This window comes from Oncorhynchus mykiss, chromosome 2, assembly GCF_013265735.2.
Source record: "Oncorhynchus mykiss isolate Arlee chromosome 2, USDA_OmykA_1.1, whole genome shotgun sequence".
Lineage (NCBI taxonomy): Eukaryota > Metazoa > Chordata > Actinopteri > Salmoniformes > Salmonidae > Oncorhynchus > Oncorhynchus mykiss.
In genome coordinates, this window is record NC_048566.1 from 34,941,317 (window position 1) to 34,964,609 (window position 23,293).

Below are 23,293 nucleotides of genomic sequence, written 5' to 3' on the forward strand. Positions count from 1 at the left end.
CATAAAAAAAACAGACTACGGTCTGCAACTGCACATGGGGACAAAGACTGTACTTTTTAGAGAAATGTCCTCTGGTCTGATGAAACAAAAATAGAACTGTTTGGCCATAATGTCCATCCTTATGTTTGGAGGAAAAAGGGGGAGGCTTGCAAGCCGAAGAACACCATCACAACTGTGAAACTTGGGGGTGGCAGCATCATGTTGTGGGGGTGCTTTGCTGCAGGAGGGACTGGTACACTTCACAAAATAGATGGCATCATGAGGGAGGAAAATTATGTGGATATATTGAAGCAACATCTCAAGACATCAGTCCGGAAGTTAAAGCTTGGTCGCAAATGGGTCTTCCAAATGAACAATGACCCCAAGCACACTTCCAAAGTTGTGGCAAAATGGCTTAAGGACAACAAAGTCAAGGTATTGGAGTGGCCATCACAAAGCCCTGACCTCAATCCTATAGACAAATTGGGGGCAGAACTGAAGGCCTCTTTTGTAGGCAAGGAGGCCTACAAACCTGACTCAGTTACACCAGCTCTGTCAGGGGAATGGGCCAAAATTCACCCAACTTATTGTGGGAAGCTTGTGGAAGGCTACCCGAAATGTTTGACACAAGTTAAACAATTTAAAAGGCAGTGGTACCAAAAACTAATTGAGTATATGTAAACTTCTGACCCACTGGGAATGTGATGAAGGAAATAAAAGCTGAAATAAATAATTCTCTCTACTATTATTCTGACATTTCCCATTCATAAAATAAAGTGGTGATCCTAACTGACCAAAGACAGGGATTTTTTTACTAGGAATAAATGTCAGGAATTGTTGAAAAACTGGGTTTAAATGTATTTGGCTAAAGTGTATGTAAACTTCCGACTTCCTCACTAACACACAGGTATTGATTGTTGATTAGGATATCTATTAGAAAGCTTAAGTCACTTTTCTCTGTGTTCCATTTAACCATTACTCACCTTATATCGTATGGTTCCACTAAAAATGTGTGAAATAGACATTTTGACTCATTATGATAAAATATAAAACATAAATATTTAATATGTTCCAACATAATTTCCATATAAACAATCGACATCTGACAAATGCAATTCAAAATGGAAAAAAGTGTATTTTATCACAACGAAATGATGTCTTGATAAATGTAACAGTACATAGCCTTTTTTTAAATGTCTTTAATATGTAGGCTATCAAGTCACAACGAGGCCGACCTCAAATGCCGACCTCAAAGTTCCAATAACCCCGCATTAACTGACCGCAGCGCGAATGCAAACTATGTCAGGTCAATCCTGCACATAATAATACATTGAAATAAAAGGCATATAATCAAAGGGATTACTTATCATCAAGGACCTACAGTATTTAAGTCTAATGAAATCGACCAAACAACGGCAAAAAGTACCAAAGGAAAATCTACACCTTCGCTCATCTGATTGGCCTACAGTGTAGCTTCGTGCTGAATGGACAGCAGTTAAAAAAAGCTGAGTAATAGGTAATTGATTGCTTTTCCAAGTAACGAATCCAAACACTGTTCATGTTTATATTTTTACATATTCATTAATCATTGTTATTGTTATTGAAATCAAAATACTACTCATAGTGCAGAGCAAGCTGTAAAGCTTCATATAACACCAATGTTTTGTAGCACTTTCAGGTGAATCACTATGGAATCTTAAAGGAGGCCTGGGTAAGGCCAAAATTCAAAATATTCCAACTTCAATTAATTATTTTTGAAATATGCTTGAAAATAAAAAAGTTTAATATATGTCAACAAACCTTCCTCCAAAGGAACCTATGATTAAATGTTGTGAAAAAAATCTTGTTCAAGTTTTAATGAGATATCACCCAAAGGTGAAAATGTCCCTTATTATTTTGCAAGTATTCTGGGACGTTAAAATCATCTCACATGTTAATTAAAAAATAAATGAATCACAGACTGTTAGACCTGTAGTAACCACGTTACTTCAATGTTATTTTTACGTTACCTTTACCAAAGCGAAGAAGTATTTTTCTTTTGTTCGACAGAGTGATATGCTGCACAGTGCCAGAGTATATTAATGTGTCATTTCTTTCCCAGACATATTCACGCCACAGTGAAAATGATGGCACCCACACCACAAACTCTTCAGCTTGAAACCCTGCAGCTTCCAGCACATCTGGTGAACAATGGACGACTGTAAAGACTTGAGTGTGATGTATGAGAATCATAAAGTCTTTTGTCATCTAGTCGCATTGCTGGGGTTAATTATTTCTCAAGCATAAATCTCTCTGACGGTCATTTTATGGGATTCGAGGGACCTTTTAAAGCAATTATTTGACATTGAGAGGGAACATTCAAAACCTGCAGGACATGACTAGTGATCGACATGGAAAAAGGTTTTGCAGACATCCAAGGTTCTCAATTTCCCTGACCAGAGGTGAAGAAACTTCACAAAAACATTATGTAAACATGAGAACTAAATACTGTACAAGGTTTGAACTTTGTTTCAAGGTGCATCCTTGGTGGCATATTTCTATTTAAGAAAATCATTCAATAGTTTGTTGTTTTATCAGTCACATCCCTAATTCAAATGTACACAGTAAACAGTCATTTTTAACCAGGTCAACCGGTGCACTCACGTTCTGTTTAATTGAGTTATCGCGAGATCAGGCTGGGTTCACGGGGGTATGTATTTTTTTTACATAGCCCCAAAACCAGGCAACCAGTTTTTATTAACTAGACCTTGGATAGACGATACGTGATGTTTTGTGTACAATAACTGCCTAGTGCCTAGAAGTACCTACCCTCTGATAAGCCTGGTAGATGACATCATAGATGAATCCCTGGGGCATCTCACTGGCTCTGTACATGGCTCTCTCCAGAGAATGGTCCAGGTAGCCCTCCAATGTGGTAGCAATCACTGTGGAAACCAGAGGTCGGATAGCCCCAGCAGCCTGCAAAATAATAAATGGAGCGGAATATGTCTTTCTTCCTTATGGCAAATGCACACATCAATCCAAAATGTATCAAATGGTTCCGATCCTATTGTGTCTTGAGGCTTACCACACTTGTTCTAACCATGGCTGGATAACAACAATAAATCCCAGCTAAACAACAGCTTGTGCACACAATGCTTTTCCTGTACAATTGAAGTTCTTCATAAGCAACATTCCTGAGATAGTATTTTCTTGTGACCATGACATGATTGAGGATGAAAATCCCCATTGTGCCAAGAACAAGTATGGTCAATGAGATAAGGGGGGGGGCAAAATGACTAGTAAATAGAATGAAAGCAAACATGTGTTATGTGTGTTACACATGTTATTAAAATCAAAATGAATCTCATGCTCTTCGGAGGAGACTGACATTTTATCATGATCGGGGATACTGGCAAGTTAATGAAGACCAGACTGCAGGCTTTGAGAGTTACACACACGCGCACACACACACACACACACACACTAATGTCAAAGAGCTCCTGCTCACACTTCTCACTTTTGTGACCAGCCTTCAACAATATCATGTCACAGCTACTAAAATATAAATCACCATCTAAACATATCAATGTCTTTCTTAGCCACTAATATCAGCCAATGTGGTTTTAATTTGTCATGGCTTACAGTAGGTATACATGGCTACAGTCGAGAGCAATGAATCGCTCCGTCTGAGCTCCACTGACTGTGTTGCGTAGGAAGAGATAGAGGACTTTGAATATGTACAAACCCCTTGTTCTTTGGCAGCCATTGTTATCTTGAGGAGGAAGTCCTCTTCCACAAAGGGCCGCACTGCATCATGGATGATGACCACCTTTGGTTTGACGCGGTCCGTACCACCCTCTCCCTCACTGAGGGCTCGGACCCCATTAAAGATAGATCTGTGGCGAGTAGATCCACCATGTACCACTAGGACATTTCTGTGGTGGAAGCGATGGATAATGTCCATCATCAAATCTAAGCTCTCCTTGGCAACCACCACAACGATGCTTTGGATCCATGGCACTCTGTCAAAGAAACAGTGTGTATAGTCATAAGTCAACAGCTTTCACATTGTGGTTAGAACATGTCATTCTTGTTGAATATATTTGTTTCATTACTTGTTATATTACCATGCATAACACATTTGGGTGCAATTATTTGCATACATTATTTCAACAGAATTCCACAGTATGAAACAAAAATACCTGGCAGTATCAAGAACAAGTAGGGTATTTTGGACGTTGTTGGAATTTGTAGAAAGACTCAAAAGTGTAATGTGTGACCTGATGGATTCAGTAAAGATCTATTAAATGTAATGAGACATTACAAAACCATACATTTATTCAACGATAACATAAAAGAGCTTAAAACCCCCAGTGAAATGGTTTGTTTACATGTGGCTACTCTCTTGCGCAGTGACAAGATTAAGGGGCAGGGCCATAAAACTACAGTATTCCAAACGTCCAAACGGGACATGTGTTTTTGCATGCAAACATTCGACACGTCAAGTGTTACCTCTCGAAAGTTTGAATTGTGTAGCTTATCAGAGGTCTGTTGAGAAACGTGCAGAACTGTTTGGGTGTCAGTAGCCCGGTTCTTTCTCCACTGCCACCGGCTGGAAGAACCACAGCTACCGGGAAATCCACGCTGCAACGTCCCGCAATGTGCTTGTCCAACCGGGCTTCGCATGCTGAGAAATGTCCTGGTTCAACAGGCCTGTCCATGTCGCCCGTATCCTTTTACGTGCTTCAGGGCAATTGAGTGATTTGAAGTTAAAACGGACTAACATCTGAGGTCACGAATACGTCCTATCGGTATCCCCATATACAGTTTCATTCATTCCTTTATGGGCGGAGTCGCGTAGACCAGTGATTGATTCGATTTGTATCCTGCTACATTGTAGCCACAGTGCTGCACATGCGCGCTGTCAAGGAAGCCCCATACCAGCTCTACGTCACTGATGTTATCTGTGGGGTCTTTGCTGATGTCCCAAGATTTTAATATCCCCTATCAGATCTATGTATTTGTGGTTATTTGTGACAATTTTGCTAATCCTGCATGCTTTCATGCCTTTTTCATTATGACTGCTTGATGCAATTTTGCATACATTTAGGTCATTTAGCAGATGCTCTTATTCAGAGCAATTAGGGTTAAGTGTATTCCCCAAGGGCACAATGACAGATTTTTCACCTAGTCGGCTCAGGGTTTCGAACCAGCAACATTTCAGTTACTGGCCCAACGCTCTTCACCGCCAGGCTACCTGCTATATTAATTTATTTATTCAAGCTTGCTTGATCTGGTGCAGAAGTATAACTAGTGTGAGATAATTGTGTGTAGGTTTATACTATATGGGATGACTTGACCTACATGCTTCAACACTGAAATACTATCTAATGGTCCATAGAACAATTTGGGGGTAGGCCTACATAGTTGTAGGTGGTCGACATGCGCTGCCACCCAAGTTATGATTAAAACTAAATTACTATGTGTAAGTAGCCTACCACCGAACATGGATTTACATCAATGAAATAAGAACTTGAAAACGGCCCTTAGGCCATAAAATAATTGCAGGGGGGAAAAAGTGGCAAATTAGATCTCTAATGTAAGAATCAACATACAATAAGGTGACATTTTTTTTAACATTTATTCTTTTTTTTTTCAAATGAAAATATGAGCAATGACAGCTTCTTGCTAAATGTGTGCGATGCATGTTAAAAAGGTTTATCAAATGAATAGCAATACAACATATATATTACATCATATACATCTTATAGAAAACGTTTATACATATGTTACCATACTTCAGAGGACATGTGATATCATACTATATATGTACACATATTTACATTGTGTATTTGTGGTGCTTTTGTGATGGGAAACCCCTTTTCATGCAGAGCTTACTTTTTTACATTATATTGGCTGTAAAACTGTGTTTGTATAAGGGAGTGAAGAGCAGGTTTACATTGTCATACAAGAACTTGAATGATGCGAATTATCTTAAAGTTCCAGACAGTTCTATTGGTCATGATGACCCCATTTAGGTTCATTTCATCTTATTAGCTAATGAGTCAATGGTGCTCATTGGTCCTCAGATGTAGCAAGCAACCAATGCCATTCGCTTTTACAAAGTCACTTTCAGTGGTCCTCCTCATAACAAGCCAGTCCCAATAAAAGATAATCCAAGACCACAGTCACTGAGGCATTCTGCAGTCCTGCCTTAGGGCTCTGCTTCATGCCAATTCTCATTTAGCTTGATCTTCCCTAGCCTCCTTTTGGCTTTGGCTTTGTGCTTGTGGAGATGCTGGGGCTGAGGCAAGGCAGGCTCCTCAAACTTCATATGGCTCGACTCGTTGTGTTGCCGGGAGTACCTCTTACACTTGCACGAGGTGACCACAGTGATTTTGTACGTTCTTGTGCTGCCGTCCTGACACTGCAGCTGGATGCGTTGGGTGCGCGTCTTGTCGTTGACGCAGCGCCAGTCCTGACTGTTCCTCCGACTCCAGAACTTTCTGCCGTAGCCGCCGCCGATCCAGTTGGGGAGCATCTGAGCGGGGAGGCACTCACCAGCACATACTAGCTCCTTTATGGGGTTGATGCTTGTGCATTGGCCATCAGAGATGTACTTGGTGGACCTCAGCTCTCTACAACCAACTTGGCTTCTCTGGTCTGTGAAAGAGAGAAACAGAAAAACGATGAGAATCAAACAACTTTGAACATCTAGTGAAGATTAAAATGTCATTTTGTGGCCCCAAACTATTTGGTTTCACTTTAAAATTCTACTGCAGCAAACATAAAGGGTTTTCGATCAGAAAACTTTACAAACACAGCCGTCTATTTGGTTAATTTTGAGGTTTTTGGCACAGACTATAAGCCTATACCGATTACTGGCTTGTAGAGAGGAAATGGTGCATTGCTCTTGCATGAGAGGAAGGGCTTTAGTGTTCTGAGCTATGTCAATGGACCTGGCTTTCTTATAGGATTATCAGCGGGCAACCAGCACTGTTCTGCTCCAGGCTACAGCTCCTCACTCACCCTGTAATCCAAGCCAGGGCACCATTCACAGACTGCCATACACCTCTGTGACAATGTGCCCCCTTCTCTATGACAGAGTTTGATGAATGAAGAGAGGAGAGGCTCCCTTTCTCTCCTTCATACTTGGGGTCCTTAGAAAGCTTAAGTCAAAGAGCGCCAGAATCACAGACTTCCTGTGTATAGGAACACACCTCCATTCAGTGGCGCTGACACACGATCACTCCCCAAACACTAGCCTGGCTGCCCTGGGTGACTCATCTCTACTGCCCTGCTTGGACGCCTGCCAGGAGTGTGTGTGTGTGTGTGTGTGTGTGTGTGTGTGTGTATTGAAGATCATAGTGCCAAGCTTTGCCTGGTCTCACTCAGTGGGGGCATCTGATACTGTCACTACTTAGCTGCTGATCATATCCTATTGTAATTATATATCCATGCCTATTGTAATATATATATATATATAATATACTACAGTCTTAATGTAAAAAATATAACTGCTAAAACTTAATATAAATATATATATATATATATATATATATATATATATATATATATATATATATATATATATATATATATATATATATATATATATATAAATAAAACAGCTGGTTGAAGTTTTAGCAGTTATATTTTTTACATTAAGACTGTAGTATATTATAATTTATCATTTAGAGAACCCAATCTCAACAACCTAATTGTAGAAGCCTCTATAAACCTGCTTGTGCTGGAATAAATATGTCTATGCACTTGTCTTGTAGTTTTAAAAAACTTTTACAAAGTTAAAAACCAAGGAAAATAGTTAAACTCAAACTCAGCACAACTTCGCATTGTTTTGAGAAAGAAAACTGGACAATACTCACCAACTCTATCGTTCCCAGCAGTATTTCCCGCGCCTCTCCCGCCGTTTCTTGCCCGATTTAAAGAGACATTGCTCGGGGCATCCTGCACAGGAGTACCCACGTGCGAGTATAGGATCTCCGTAGCATCATTCTTGAACGCCTGGCAACTCCTCACAAGAATACAAAACAAGAATAGCAGGTGGCACGACTTGCATGCGCTCAAGTGCATATTGCTTCTGGGGAGGTAGGGAATAAGCAGATCCCGTGTCATGTAAATTGATTCTGTGCCTCTGATGTCTGCGGCAGAGATACTACGTTCTGAGCTTGTTTTTATATAGGCCTGTCCGAGTCTTGTTTTGGCAACCGCTCAGGTGCACATCATGGGGTCTCTTGACTGAAGGCTGGGCGTAACTGGATAACCACGCCCATTTGTCTGTGCGCTACAGAGCCAGTGCCTGTACAACATCTGGAGTGATCCTGTTCCTGTCTCTCCAATTGATGGGATTTAGAGCTATTGCGTCATTTGTGCTTCTTCAGATCGCAATCTATTCATCACATTTAATCTATTCAAAATATTAGAAGAGCCTCCACTTTTGCACTCTGCAATAATATGTCCTTCTGTTAAATGTTATTTTTTATATTCCCTCATTTAATCATCGTCCATGTTCTGACATGCAGTCTCATCTACTCTCTTAATTAAAAAATGAAAGAGGATATGGTCTGTGTAATTTGCTTTCGGTCTCTGTCGTTCTCTTCCTCTCGATCTCTCAATCCCCTGTCATTTTTACACCTAATGATTGGAGTGCCTAGACTAACTGGAGTCTTTGTGTGTGTGCCACTCATGGCAAGGAGAGATATAATTACTTCTGTGGGAGCATTCACTTCAGCCTTGTCTTCCAGATTTGAAAAGAAGTGTCACACATAGACACTAATTGTTGCTCATGTGAAGGAAATCTGATACACTTTCGTTCAGTGTCATTATCATATGAACCTTAAATGTAGGGGCCTCCTTCCTCCTGTGTAGAATACCACAAAGCATTGAAAGCAAATCAGATGTACTGTATCTTGTGATATCATATCTGCCTGAATACATGTAAAGGTGAAGCCATAATATATTTTTATACTATTGTTGGTTTTGTAACTGATGGCCTTGTCTCTTTTTACTTACATACAAGGCATATTTCACTAAATAGGTATTTCACCTACCTCACTTCCGACCACAAAATAAAGACAATACCACCATTTTATCCCAGGAGACTAGTAATACATGGATGGCTTTCCCATCTACAGTCCTTTAGGTGATGGGGTGAATGATGCAGAAGTTCGTATGATATGCCACTGTCATGTTTCTCCCATCTAAAGGAGCAGAAAGCTGAGATAGCACCGTCTGTATGTGTCCAGACCATGGAGACGGTGACATATAGGAGTAGATCAGGTGACAGAATCCTGTGGGAAGTAAAGGGACAGGCACACAATCCCACACACAGTCCTGCATGCACAAACAAGCACACATACACACACACACACACACACACACACAGAGTGAGTTATTAACATGTCAGGAGTGTGTGTATTAGCAGGAAGGACCCTCATGTGGTAATAGGAGGGGGGGCGGGGGGACTAGAGAGGGACAAAAGGAATGCATAACATGGGAACAAAGCCAAGAAATAAAAGTTCATGGGTGTGTAGAATTCACTATGAATCCCCAAGGAAGCCCAGTCTATAAATGCAGACAATGGATTTGTATCTTATTCTAGACAGAGCTGTTCTCGAGTTGCCTTTAGCCACCAGATTCAAGGTACTGATTTCATTTTCCCAATTGTGTATTATTATTGATATTAATTATGTCAAAATTGTGAAATATCCCAATGAACTGTGAAGAATAGAATTGTGAACTTGAGCCACAGTTCAATAACAGGCCCACGATAATGTAATGAAATAAATGCATGCGATATAGGGAAAACCTGTCATTCTGAACCTTTGTCACCCTACAGTCAATACACTGGGTAGAGATAGTATGCCATCTACTGACCAGTTGTTGCCATTGTTGAAGGAATTGAATCGCAGCGTGATTAATAATGTCATATGATGAATGTTATCATTTAGCCTCACATAACAAAATATATATATTATTGCTTCCTGTACCCCCCAAAAAACAAATAGCATGGGAAATACAATAAATACATTTCTGAAACCTGTGCAATCTGAGGATGAACAAGAGAACAGCTTTCTTTGATTGTTATGATTCAAAATTAAAACAGGGGTTTCCTGGTTGCAGGTAGACCTACTGTAGTAGGGCGGTTGGTCAGGTTTGGTTTGTCCTTCATAGGGTGATAGACATGGAGGTGTGTCTGAATTACTATACTTAATTTATCTTACCTAAAAGATTGCTAAAATATTTTGAAGATGTAATGATATTTAGAACTGTACTGCATATACTTACAGGACATTGATGATGCTCTCCCGAAGTATGGAATCAGGAGGGGCATTGATGTCTGTCAACTTTACCTTGCCAAATAGTAGTCTTATCATAACTTCTAGCTATGGAATCTATAACTTGAGAATGTCAAATGAGGCACTATTCATTGCAAGGCTGTGGCTGTGATGTGACCTGTCAATTATAATTTGTTGGAAAATATCAATCATGTCAGTATATGCCAGTAATATGTTACATAAAATGCTTTTTTGCAAATTAACTAAATCATATTATACTTGTCAATATTCCAGGCTTGTCAAGGTTCTCCATGCTGAGATACTTATGGCTGAATAACAACAAGATACTGTAGCCAACATCACAAACAGATAATGATACTGTAATACAGTTATATTAAAATGTGGGAATGTGTGACACTCAAACACTCGGCATATCATGTCAGAATAGCCAAGAAAGGAAAAATATCATTTCCCCATATCCACTTCATAATGCTCTGTAAATGTTTCAAATTAACGAACTCGTCTACCATTCCCTCAACTGTTACATGACCAAACTTTATCTCCAAAACAATAAAATATATATTTCAGGTAAATATTACAATCTGTATTTTCCTAAGCATATGCTATAACATTGCATGTTCTCTGTGTGAGTTTGTCTTGTTGTGGATCTATGTTTTTTTGCTTTTTTCCTGAATCGCTACTCACAACAGACCGGATATTGTCAATATGTGGTCCATAACTTGCCGTCAGTGCAGTTATTGGATAGAAGAGGTATATCAACAAATATTGAAATCATATTCCAAAAATTGGAAAATAAGCAACTTACTAGAGAAACTGTTACAACACATTGCTGTGTCAAGTCTGGGATCCTTGTTGAACCTAAAGTGATGCCCGGTTGACAGAGGTGAAGCAGGAGAGGAACAGTTCATTACAGCCGTTTAGTATAGAACGCCATTGTGTCCCCCAGTCAATGACATTTGGCAGGTGGGCAGAGACTTCTGCCAGTAGAGACTGGCATCTATGGGGAGGGATGACACCTTGCTCAAGGTAAAACATAGTACTGTACCAAAGGAGACGAGCATTCACCTTATATTGCAATTCACCAGGTTTTTGAATATATTAGACTTGAAAATTTAGATAATATGCAGTCAATTTGATAATTTTCATCTGACTTACAGGTCACTATGGCTCAAGACAACATTTGAAGTAAGTCACAAATAAGGGATATGGGTGACTCTCTCATGATACAGATTCTACAATGTTACAATTGTATGTAGGACTCCTAAAGTATTGAATATTTTCAATGTCTATTTATATGTATGTATATATATATGTATGGAGTCTTAGCCTGATCCCAGATCTGTTTGTGCTATCATGTCAACGCAGTGTCATACGAAACAGTGTTTGGCATGTCAAGGAGTGGCAAGAGATTGGCATGATCACTGATACAAACAGACTGATGCCCAGGCGAGTCTACTCTTGTCATACGATCAAAAGCACATAGACAGTACTGCGGTGTTTATTCTGTTGTATTACAATCAGACATTTGACATCTTTGAAACATCAGTATTCAACAAAACAGCAACATTGTTAGAGGGATTTGCCAAGTTGCTTTTTCAGGAGGTTATAGTCACTTCAAAATAATGTTGTTCTTGACCAATTCAAGCCACTTTCCTGTATGTTTGGAAACAATGTCCTTTATCTATTAACTAGGGAAATGACTAGACACAGAAGTATTTGTTTTATAAGGACATGAACAAATAGAATAGCAATTAAATCTACTACTACTTCTTTACATCACACTCCCTGAAGCCCTTTCCATTATTCTTGAACAAAAACCATCGACATAATTATATTAGTCTACAAAGACATTTAACATTGAATGATGAAAAAACAAAAACATTATATATATATATATATATATATTAAAAAAAATTTAAAAAAGCATAGACACTCGTGACCCTAACCCTTCTTCCATTGTGTGCAATAATGTTGCGTTGATGGAAAACCATGTCAGATCATCAATAAATAAGGGATCCTTTCCCATGGGTTTAGGCCTTAAGCTTATGTGAAACTCCTGCTTACTTCATCCCCAGGTTAACTGTTGGGCCTTACACGGCAGGCCTCCCTTAGACCTTCTAGGACAACAGTGTAGACCTGGAGTAGGGGAGACAGCAGGGTGTATAGGCATTGTGCACCTGTGTGGGACGTCACTTACAGGCCCCCCCTTCAGTTCTCTGTGTCTGGAGTGGTGGAGACAGGGCTGGGGGGAGGGGGGTCTGCTTGGTTGTCAGAGGGGGACGGGGAAGACGGAGAGTCTTCATTGGGTCCCACTGAGAGGTCCTGCATGGAGCCTGTCGCCGACTCTACCACCTGGCTCTGCTCTGAGAAACACATAAGGAGCCCACTGTTAGCATGATGCCTTGTAACACAACGCAATGGAAAGACTATTCAAGCTAACTACCACGTTTGAAGCGGAGGCGTCCTATTCAAAACCAAGAATCCTTTCGTAACCAATGTACAGTAGGTGTTTAATGTAATCCTTGGTCAGTTAAAATTACAATGAGACATATACACATTAATAAACAAGGTGACATGAAAATGTACAGCCCAATAATATTTCTTCAATACCTTTCCTCTGTCGCTCCATCAGCTTGGCTGACTCTGCCTCGTGCTTTTCTCTCTGCTCCTGAAGCTGCTTGCAGACCTTCTTATGAGTGAACCAGTGCATTTTCTGGCAGGCTGGGGCACAGTATATCACCTATAGGAACACAAAAGCGTTGGACGTGTTGGTGGAAGAATAGAGGCCCATACGTCGGATGCAAGGATACATAATGACAGATTGGCCATTGCTATTGCAGGTCTATGAATGAGGACAGTGGATATATGAATATAGCATTTGATTGTATTGATATAAGATACTGTAGAAATGCGCATTGTGCCTACCATTTTACAGATGGAGCATCTCTTCTCTGCTCCCTTCTCCCCACAGGTGGTACAGAACTCTGCGTCCATGAAGCCCACCTGTCCTGTTATAGCCTGGGTCAAAACTGAGATGGCTGTCGGATCGTTACCCTGACCAGGACAGAAAAGGGAAATGGGAAAGAAAATTCTAAATATATGTAACGGATGTGAAACGGCTAGCTTAGTTAGCGGTGGTGCGCGCTAAATAGCGTTTCAATCGGTGACGTCACTTGCTCTGAGACCTTGAAGTAGTAGTTCCCCTTGCTCTGCAAGGGCCGTGGCTTTTGTGGAGTGATGGGTAACGATGCTTCGTGGGTGACTGTTGTTGATGTGTGCAGAGGGTCCCTGGTTCGCGCCCGGGTATGGGCGAGGGGACGGTCTAAAGTTATACTGTTACATTGGTGCCGTGACCCGGATCACTGGTTGCTGCGGAAAAGGAGGATGTCAAAAGGGGGGTGAGTGTTACGGATGTGAAACGGCTAGCTTAGTTAGCGGTGGTGCGCGCTAAATAGCGTTTCAATCGGTGACGTCACTTGCTCTGAGACCTTGAAGTAGTGGTTCCCCTTGCTCTGCAAGGGCCGCAGCTTTTGTGGCGTGATGGGTAACGATGCTTCGTGGGTGACTGTTGTTGATTTGTGCACAGGGTCCCTGGTTCGCGCCCGGGTATGGGCGAGGGGACGGTCTATAGTTATACTGTTACATATACACAAGATGTACAGTACAAACAATTGAAAATGACAATAAGGGTCAAAGATTAAGCCTAGTCATAAACTAAAAAAGCTATTTTAACATGGGAATTCCCATTGAGCATGCTTTTTAGCCCATGACTAAGCTTAATCATTGTCCGGGAAACCGGGCCTAACAGTATAAAAGCTTAAAAAGGTTATTAAGCCCACAACAGGAAACTATTACGAGTGGCGCTTCACTCAAACTGACGTTGCAAAATGAGTCATTACTAAATACACAGACATCACACGAGATAGAGAGAGAGAGAGAATGTAAAAGCCCTTTGTGACAACTACTAATGGAAAAGGGGCTTCATAAATCAATTTGATTGATGACTGATGAACTCACGATCTCCACGGGAGCGATACTTCGTACCAGCTGCTGCAGCAGTGTGGCGTCGCGGTAGGGGAACTTGCGGATGCACTCTCTGATGAACTTCTCCTGGAACAGCGGAAAGCCGTCACTGTCCCGTCCCTTCAACAAGCTGCATGGGGACAGCAATGACATCTGGGGTGATATACATTGCAATACAGTATATATAATAATCAAAAATATTTAGTATGTCAGAGTATTTCTACACATCATCAGTGCAGTCAGATACGCATTTCATACCAATTTCTTCCTCATCTTTCCAACTTTTTCCATTGACATCCTCTGTCCGTCCAGTTTAATAAAAAAATAAATAGTAATAACAGTGTCCGGGAAACCGGCCTCATATGCATTTACATGTTCATATGTGTATACTCTATGCATGTCCGGGAAACCAGCCCATATAGTCCAAAACCCTCGCCCACCTCTTGATGAGTCCTTCCAGCTTGTCGTCGTGCTCCTTGAGGAAGGAGGCACACTTCTGCAGCACACAGCTAATGTAGTGCATCTTCATGGCCAGCACCTCATTCATGTCCTGCTGCTTCACACACTTCTCACAGATCAGCTCCATCACCCGCCGGCACTTCTCCAGGGCCCCTGCCTCGGCCAGCACCGGGTTCTCCTTCACCAGAAGCACCATCTGGGAGAGACAAAGAGAGAAGGGGGGGGTGGTGTCTCATACACTATAAAGGATGACATAACAGCTCCCTATGTAGGATGCATTGCCAACTGCCACATAAACCACTATTCCCCAAAAATATATGCTTTATAAAAGGTGACATAATGCCCAGATAGGGTTATATTGGTGGTCTTTGTGTTTTATCTTTTACAGATCTCCCACAGAAAAGGTCTGCTTTCTTTTTTCCCCCTGATATCCTTGCTGGTCTTGAGTGGTCCGGTGTACACATTGCTTTTATGCATCACTTAATATCTCACTCCAAAACCACTATTCCATAATGTGGCCCAGAGACAGCAGTGATGGTATTTTACCTTGACGGGGTTGAGGTTGGTGCTCATGATGATCTTGTGGAGGGGACCTGCCAGTTTGGGGGGCAGCTTGGGCTCCTTCTCCAGCCCCTGGCGTTTGGTGTAATACTCCAGCTTGGCCCGCGAGAAGAAGTTGTTGATCACCGTCACACAGTCGTGTTGCCCTGGGGAGAGGGAGAGGAGATACACCTGGGTGAGAAACAAGTACCGAAGTCTCACTGTGACAGAGGTTGCATTCATAAGGCTCCAAACAGAATGTGCCCTAATGAACACAATCAGAATAAAGGGGGGCAATGCCAATACAGAGTCATTCTAGTTTATTATACGCCACAGACATCAAAAACATTTCCATCGGTGTCCGTATGTGGCAAGGTCTACAGTCAATCACGGATTACAAAAAGAAAACCAGCCCCGTCGCGGACACCGACGTCTTGCTCCCAGACAAACTAAACAACTTCTTTGCTCGCTTTGAGGACAATACAGTGCCACTGACAAGACACACAACCAAAACCTGCGAGCTCTCCTTCACCACAGCCAACGTGAGGAAAACATTTAAACGTGTTAACCCTCGCAAGGCTGCCGGCCCAGACGGCATCCCTAGCCGCATCCTCAGAGCATGCGCAGACCAGCTGGCTGGTGTGTTTACAGACATATTCAATCAATCTCTATCCCAGTCTGCTGTTCCCACATGCTTCAAGAGGGCCACCACTGTTCCTGTTCCCAAGAAAGATGGGGTAACTGAGCTAAACAACTATTGCCCCGTAGCACTCACTTCCGTCATCATGAAGTGTTTCGAGAGACTAGTCAAGGATCATATCCCTTCCACCCTACCTGACACCCTAGACCCACTCCAATTTGCTTACCGCCCCAATAGGTCCACAGACAACGCAATCACACTGCACTAACCCATCTGGACAAGAGGAATACCTATGTAAGAATGCTTTTCATCGATTACAGCTCAGCTCAGCATTTAACACCATAGTACCATAGTAACCTGGGTCTCGACCCCGCCCTGTGCAACTGGGTCCTGGACTTTCTGACGGGCCGCCCCCCGCTGATCCTCAACACTGGGGCCCCACAAGGGTGCGTTCTCAGCCCTCTCCTGTACTCCCTGTTCACCCATGACTGTGTGGCCATGCATGCCTCCAACTCAATCAACAAGTTTGCAGATGATACTACAGTGGTAGGCTTGATTACTAACAATGACGAGACGGCCTATAGGGAGGAGGTGAGTGAGACGCCTCGGAAACTTCAGGAAACAACAGGAGCACCCCCCTATCCACATCGACAGGACAGTAGTGGAGAAGGTGGAAAGTGTACACATCACGGACAAACTGAAATGGTCCATCCACACAGACACCGTGGTGAAGAATGCGCAACAGTGCTTCTTTAACCTCAGGAGGATGAAGAAATTTGACTTGTCACCAAAAACACTCAAACTTTTACAGATGCATAATCGAGAGCATCACCGCCTGGTACGACAACTGCTCCGCCCACAACCGTAAGGCTCTCCAGAGGGTAGTGAGGTCTGCACAACGCATTGCCGGGGGCAAACTACCTGCCCTCCAGCACACCTACACCACCCGATGTCACAGGAAGGCCATAAAGATCATCAAGGACAACAACCACCCGAGCCACTGCCTGTTCACCCCGCTATCATCCAGAAGGCGAGGTCAGTACAGGTGCATCAAAGCTAGGACCGAGAGACTGAAAAACAGCTTCTATCTCAAGCCCATCAGACTGTTAGACAGCCATCACTAGCATTGAGTGGCTACTGCCAACATACTGACTCAAATCTCTAGCTACTTTAATAATAAAAAATTGGATGCAATACATTATCACTAGTCACTTTAAACAATGCCACTTTATATCATGTTTACATACATATGAGATGAGTAATGTAGGGTATCTACAGTACTCTATACCATCTACTGCATCTTGCCTATGCCACACGGCCATCGCTCATCCATATATTTACATGTACATATTCTTATTAATTCCTTTACACTTGTGTGTATAAGGTAGTTGTTGTGAAATTGTTAGATTACTTGTTAGATATTACTGCACTGTCGGAACTAGAAGCACAAGCATTTCGCTACACTCGCATTAACATCTGCTAACCATGTGTATGTGACCAATAAAATGTGATTCGATTTTTTATTATGTGTAAAATCCTTACTGTACATACCGACAAACGCAGCCATCTGAGATGCTGTTCGCCCGACGGAGTTGACCACATCGGTCTCCGCTCCTGCATCTAACATCATCCAGGTGATATCAGTCTTACCTATATGGCAAGGCGGGGAGAAAAGAGTTAACGCACACAGTCAAATCAACGAATTCACCATGGTGCACCCTGATCTACACAGGGATATCCTTTCTCAGCGATACAAACTTTGAGAAAATGTGTCTACCTGATAGCCCAGCGAACATCAGTGCCGTGTAGCCATGCTCGTGTTCATTACAGTTCACATCTGCCCCGTGTTGCAGTAGCAGCTTGCACATGTCCGCCTTGCCCTTGTATGCAGCGTGCATGAGGGGAGTCATCCCATTCTGAGGAGGAGAAACAGAACTGTCAGTAGTGTATATTGTAAATATAGGCATCATTTAAGTAGCCTATTACAGACAATTGATGCGGAATTAAATCTAAGCAGAGATATTTTCCATTGTACAACATTGTAGAATGCACAATACAGGACAATGAGATTAAACTGTGGAGTGCCTGTACTGCACTGCCTGCCTCTTGAGAAGATATAGGCAATGTTATCAAACAAAAAGAGACATGCTGCCTGTCATTTCCTTACTGTCCAGTTTGCTGGCAAATTATGAAGAGCATAAATCAATAACTTAAAAACGAATGTTATAACAGAATATCGTTGAAAAAAATCGAACCCATTTCTGCCTTTACCTCATCCAAACAGTTGACTCTGACATCCTTGCAACCCAATAATCTTGAGGCTTCTTGAACATTTCCTGAGAAAAAGCATCAATGCATTGAAAGCCATGAACACTGCCTCAAGCTAACCAAGGCTTGAAACAACCAACAGTTGTCTTGTCTAGAAAACTGTTTCAGCTATTTCATGAACTGGCTAGCTAGCTAACATAACCTCTAGTACAGTACTAACGTTGTCAGAGTTATAACTATCTGTAGTATTAGCTTGGCTAGCTAGCTACAGTAGTTAGCAAGTTTCCTTCCAATGCAACTTGCTGGATTGAGCTATCAAGTTAGCCATATAGCCACCATCATTAGAAACATAATGCAACCCACATTACGTACTAGCTAAATGAAAAATGGTACAGCAATCTCAGATATATTATATAGACTACAGTAGCAAGCGTATTGTCTAGCTAGCTAGCATTAGCATTAAAGTAAAGAAGCTTTACCTGCAGCAATAACTACGAATAATTCCCTCTCGGTGGAAGATAGATCTCCCTTCTTCGGAGCTGACATCTTGGCTAGAATTGTGTGTAAAAAAAAATAATTAAAAAATCAGTGAATGAAATTAGACAAATATGGATAATTGTGAGTGACACTAAATTATAGACTATCACGACGTTTGGTTTTCATTCTGAAGCTTGCGAGTCTTGCTAGCTGGCTGTTGGGGTTAAACTAGTGGTCAGACTATACCACGTTCTACAGTACAGGGGTGGGCATTGAAATTCATATTAACTCATTCAAATGTTTCTCTTCCGTTGAAGACATTAACACAGAAAGGAAATAATATGCACAGATATTATTGTAGTATACAAAATTGCAACACCTTAATTATTTAGCATAATACGAACTGCTTTCAAAGCCCATTCTCCCCCCTTTTTCAACATTTGTTAGCAATTCCACAGAAGTTTAGAAAGTTAATTATTGATTTGTTGAAGCGTAGACTGTACACATTTGATAGATTGTTGCTCTAGCCGTCGGTGTGCTTCAATATGTTTTAGTGGGGTATAATTCATCACATTTGTCCATAAGCACTAGCACACTTTCATAACTTGAATAATAAATAATGTGTTTTATTGAAAAGCAATAGTGTTGTTTATCAATGTCCAAATTAAAAGATAAAGGTTAGAGATACATTAGTGTCATAACCAGTCATTATATGCTCCCATTGTTTCAAAAGTAATTTTCCTCATCACTGTAGGTTAAACCCCTACAAAAAAGATTGCAGTTTTGAAACTGCAGTAAAAGTGCAGTAACTGCAGTCCACCGTGGTATTTTGAAGCAGTAATTGCAGAATAACTAGTTGAACTGCACTCTAACTGCAGTTACACTGCAAAATTATTGCAGTAAAGTTTTTGGATGCAGTATTTGCAGCATACTGCACTCTATTTTTCGTTCGGGAATATTTAATGTGAAATGTCTTACATTGCAGTCTAGTCCAAGTTAACCTCCCTAGTGGCGCAGCGGCCTAAGGCACTCAGTGCTAGAGACGTCAATACAGACCCTGATTCGATTCCAGGCTGTATTACAACCGGCCGCGTTTGGGAGTCCCATTGGGCGGCGCACAATTGCCCCAGTGTCGTCCGGATCAGGGTTTGACCCGGGTAGACCGTCATTGTAAATAATAATTTGTTTTTAGCTGACTTGCCTAGTTAAATAAATTATAAATACATAAACATACACAGTATCTGGGGATTAAAATTGCACCTTGGTAATCACTTGGCTCAGCCGTCATGCAATTGTTTTTGCAATATTTGCATATGTGAAGTCATAATTTCAAGACGACCAATCAGGTAAGTTGAAAAGCTATTTCCCTGGACTGGGCCCTCCTTGCAATCCTACCCACCTGTAAAACGCCACAGGCACTGTTTGTCATTCTATGATAAGACTTAACTACTTTTCAACTCGGAGACGTTTGAGTCTGAGAATTGCTTTGTTCGAGAGGATAAAAAACGAATATCGACAATGGTTTGCGGAGGATTTGTTTGCACGAAGAATTCCCTATGCGCTCTGAACATACTTTATGTTGTAAGTACCACGCACAGATGTTTCCATATGCGACCGTATTGTTTTTGATGATAGGCTTTTAATGAGTGCAATAATAATAATAAGTGCAAAAGCCAACATGATTCTAGCCAAGAATAATATAGCCAGGGCAAGAAGGCTGTCGGGCAAATTTTAAGTCGTTGTGACACCAATCAAAATGATAGTAGGCTACATTCCAAACAGTTGCACAAATGTCTCTCAGTTAATGCAAAGTCGACAGTGTTGGTTCCCAACCAGGGGTACTTGGCCGATCCACTGGGGGTACTTAAGAAGCCTCATGATACCATAAACCTACTGGGAAAATGTATTTATGGGATTACTTCAGGGTTACACGGGGCAGAACAACATTTTGTTGGTGGTACAGTAACCGAAAAAGGTTGGGAACCACTTGTCTAAACCATATCTGTAAAGTGTGATACATTATCGTCATACAATTCTTGCAATTTAATATATATATAATCAAAATACTCAATGTGATACTTTGTAAATGTCTTGTATTCTATGTATTTATTTCATATAAACATCTGTCTAAACAGACTTTAATCAGTCTGAAGGTGGTAGCCTGAATATGAGATGGTGTTTACTTTGCCCACATCAAAGAAATCAGCATCAAGTGTCCTTTTTGAGTGCTTTTCCGTTCCCAGTGGATTTCTGTCATGACGTTGTATTGTGCTTGGTCTTCAGATGGTGAGCTTGCTGCTGATTGGAGTAGCTGCTTGGGGGAAATGGTTTGGCCTGGTCTCAAGTTTTCGGGTGGTGGCTGGAATCATTGGTGTGGGCATCTTCCTGTTATTTGTGGCCTTCGTGGGCCTCTGTGGTGCCCTGAAGCACCACCAGGTCCTGCTGTTCTTTGTATCCTTCAATCAGGAGTAGGGTGAAGTTGCCCCTAGACACAGAACTTGGGTCATGTTTTTTTTGCATTTTTCCAACTAATGGTTAGGATTGGGGGAAGGGAAGCTGATCCTAGATATGTTCACCTTTCATCCCCATGATGTGATATGATTGCACAGGGTTGGGTGTAATTGTAATGTGTTTTATTCATGCCACATATCATTACATAGTCAAGTGAATACAAACTACTACAGTACAAGACATATTGATAACAAACACAGAGGACTGTTGTATACTAGAGGATCTTAGTCGCAATGTGTTTTTAACTGCTCTATCCAGACTACACTTAACTGCTATTTTCTCACTTTATGAACAATTCTCTTTCAAATACACAGCCTAGTGTTGCCTAGTTGGTTGTCACATGTGAGCTTCCTTAGTTGGCCTCAGTACATGATTATCCTGTTCCTGGTGTTCATGGTTCAGCTGTCAGTGTCTGCCGCATGTCTGGCTATCAATAAAGAGCAGCAGGTACGTGACAATGTATGATGTGACTCATGACCACTTAATCTGTAGAACACCTTAAATAAATACTGGAAATCATTCATACTTTCCTTCTATGTCCTGTATTAGCTAGTTGACAAATGGCTAATGCACAACATAAATGGAAAGTGTGAATGATTTCCAGTTGATCTCAAAGAAGCACTCTGGTTGATGACATGCTGATTGAATTCTGTGACCAGAGCCTCATCTCCCTGCACCGCTTCATCCATTTCCCCCGCTGTAGAAAGAACTCCTAGAGGTGGGCTGGAACAAGTCCGAGGCCACTCAGAAGGATGTGGAGAAAAGTTTAAACTGCTGTGGCTTCTTCCATCCGAACTATAATGGCACCTGTGACGCGGTAAAGACGCTAGCTTGTTAGCAGTAAAAACCAGCAACATGTTTGTCAGATAGTATCTTGAGTGATGGACACATTACTTAAATTTTGTCCTGTCTACTTGCTTCCTCACACTACAGGACTGTTTCTCCAACCCATTATCCTGCAACCCTTGTGGTCCAATCATCCAAAGTCATGCTGAGGAGGTTTTACGCTTTGTGGGTGGGATTGGATGCTTCTTCAGCTTCACAGAGGTTAGCAACCTGCTGTAGCCTCATAGCAATGCACTGGCAATGGGTGGAATTTGCTGTGTAACAGAGTAAAAGGCTGTGGGATTCCTATGTAATTGGAACTGAAAACGGAACACTTTGTAGTGGGGACTTTTACTGTCTGCATTTTTATATTATGTCATCAACACACTCTACATTTTAGACTTTTGATTTTGACTTCAGGAATGAATTCAATGATTCTAAATCGATTGATCTCAACTGAGTGTACAAAACATTAAGAACACCTGCCCTTTCCATGAGACTGACCAGGTGAACACTATGATGCCTTATTGATGTCACTTGTTAAATCCACTTCAATCAGTGTAGATGACAGGGAGGAGCCAGGTTAAAGGAGGATTTCAAGTCTTGATACATGAATTGTGTATGTGTGCCATTCAGAGGGAGAATGGGCAAGACAAGATTTCAACAGGGTGCCAGGCTCACCAGTTTGAGTGTGTCAAGAACTGCAATGCTGCTGGTGTTTTCATGCTCAACACTTTCCCATGGGTATCAAGAATGGTCCACCAGGACATCCAGTCAACTTGACACATTGTCGTCAACATGGGCCAGCATCCCTGTGGAACACGTCACACCTTGTAAAGTTCATTCCCTAACTCCCTCCCTTTTGAGGGCAAAAGGAAATGCAACACAGATACTAGGAAGGTGTTCTAATGTTTTGTACACAGTGTATATTGTGCTTTAGTATTAATTGAATCACATATTCAGCTATTTTTTTTTTCTTCCCCCATCTAATTTCAGATCCTGGGAGTGTGGCTAACGCACAGATACAGAAATCAGAAGGATTCCCGTCCAAACTCTGGTGCATTTCTATAACTAGCTTGTTCATAAACTCAACTTTGCACTGTCATGCATTTGTATTTAGATCCTGTGTGACTTTTATCTTATGATTATTATATGTTTCCTATTTGGATATTTTCATTGCTGTGATAATATAACTATGCGTTGATATATCTAATACTACTGGCTGTTTTTTGACAAAGTTTGTGAAACAATTCCAATCAATTTGAATCTT

General features: G+C 41.4%; 4 protein-coding genes across 5 annotated transcripts in view; 1 reads left to right on the plus strand and 3 right to left on the minus strand.

Annotated features, from left to right (window-relative positions):
* crppa (CDP-L-ribitol pyrophosphorylase A) overlaps positions 1-4,898 on the minus strand; it is a 32,519-nt gene extending 27,621 nt beyond the window's left edge. For both annotated transcript variants that reach the window (XM_021560368.2, XM_021560376.2), the window contains exons 1-3: positions 4,474-4,898; positions 3,707-3,983; positions 2,788-2,937 (exon numbers count right to left, since the gene is read on the minus strand). In XM_021560368.2, the coding sequence (XP_021416043.2) occupies positions 2,788-2,937; positions 3,707-3,983; positions 4,474-4,682 (636 nt within the window). In that variant the 5' untranslated portion in view covers positions 4,683-4,898. The remainder of the gene's footprint in view (positions 1-2,787; positions 2,938-3,706; positions 3,984-4,473) is intronic.
* A 684-nt stretch (positions 4,899-5,582) lies between these two features.
* LOC110488240 (sclerostin domain-containing protein 1) lies at positions 5,583-8,195 on the minus strand. The gene is made up of 2 exons (XM_021560389.2): positions 7,848-8,195; positions 5,583-6,624 (listed from the first exon to the last, which is right to left on the minus strand). The coding sequence occupies exons 1-2, from the start codon at positions 8,095-8,097 to the stop codon at positions 6,176-6,178; spliced, it is 699 nt and encodes a 232-aa protein (XP_021416064.2). The 5' UTR covers positions 8,098-8,195; the 3' UTR covers positions 5,583-6,175.
* A 3,549-nt stretch (positions 8,196-11,744) lies between these two features.
* Positions 11,745-18,933, minus strand: ankmy2a (ankyrin repeat and MYND domain containing 2a). The gene is made up of 10 exons (XM_021560399.2): positions 18,690-18,933; positions 18,214-18,278; positions 17,720-17,858; positions 17,494-17,592; positions 15,309-15,469; positions 14,744-14,958; positions 14,298-14,433; positions 13,206-13,334; positions 12,891-13,020; positions 11,745-12,643 (listed from the first exon to the last, which is right to left on the minus strand). Exons 1-10 carry the CDS (start codon positions 18,754-18,756, stop codon positions 12,489-12,491), a joined length of 1,296 nt encoding a protein of 431 aa, XP_021416074.2. The 5' UTR covers positions 18,757-18,933; the 3' UTR covers positions 11,745-12,488.
* A 1,121-nt stretch (positions 18,934-20,054) lies between these two features.
* On the plus strand, positions 20,055-23,236 carry LOC110488257 (tetraspanin-13). The gene is made up of 6 exons (XM_021560410.2): positions 20,055-20,268; positions 20,971-21,138; positions 21,565-21,645; positions 21,902-22,015; positions 22,132-22,245; positions 23,020-23,236. Exons 1-6 carry the CDS (start codon positions 20,206-20,208, stop codon positions 23,092-23,094), a joined length of 615 nt encoding a protein of 204 aa, XP_021416085.1. The 5' UTR covers positions 20,055-20,205; the 3' UTR covers positions 23,095-23,236.
* Positions 23,237-23,293: the final 57 nt, after the last annotated feature.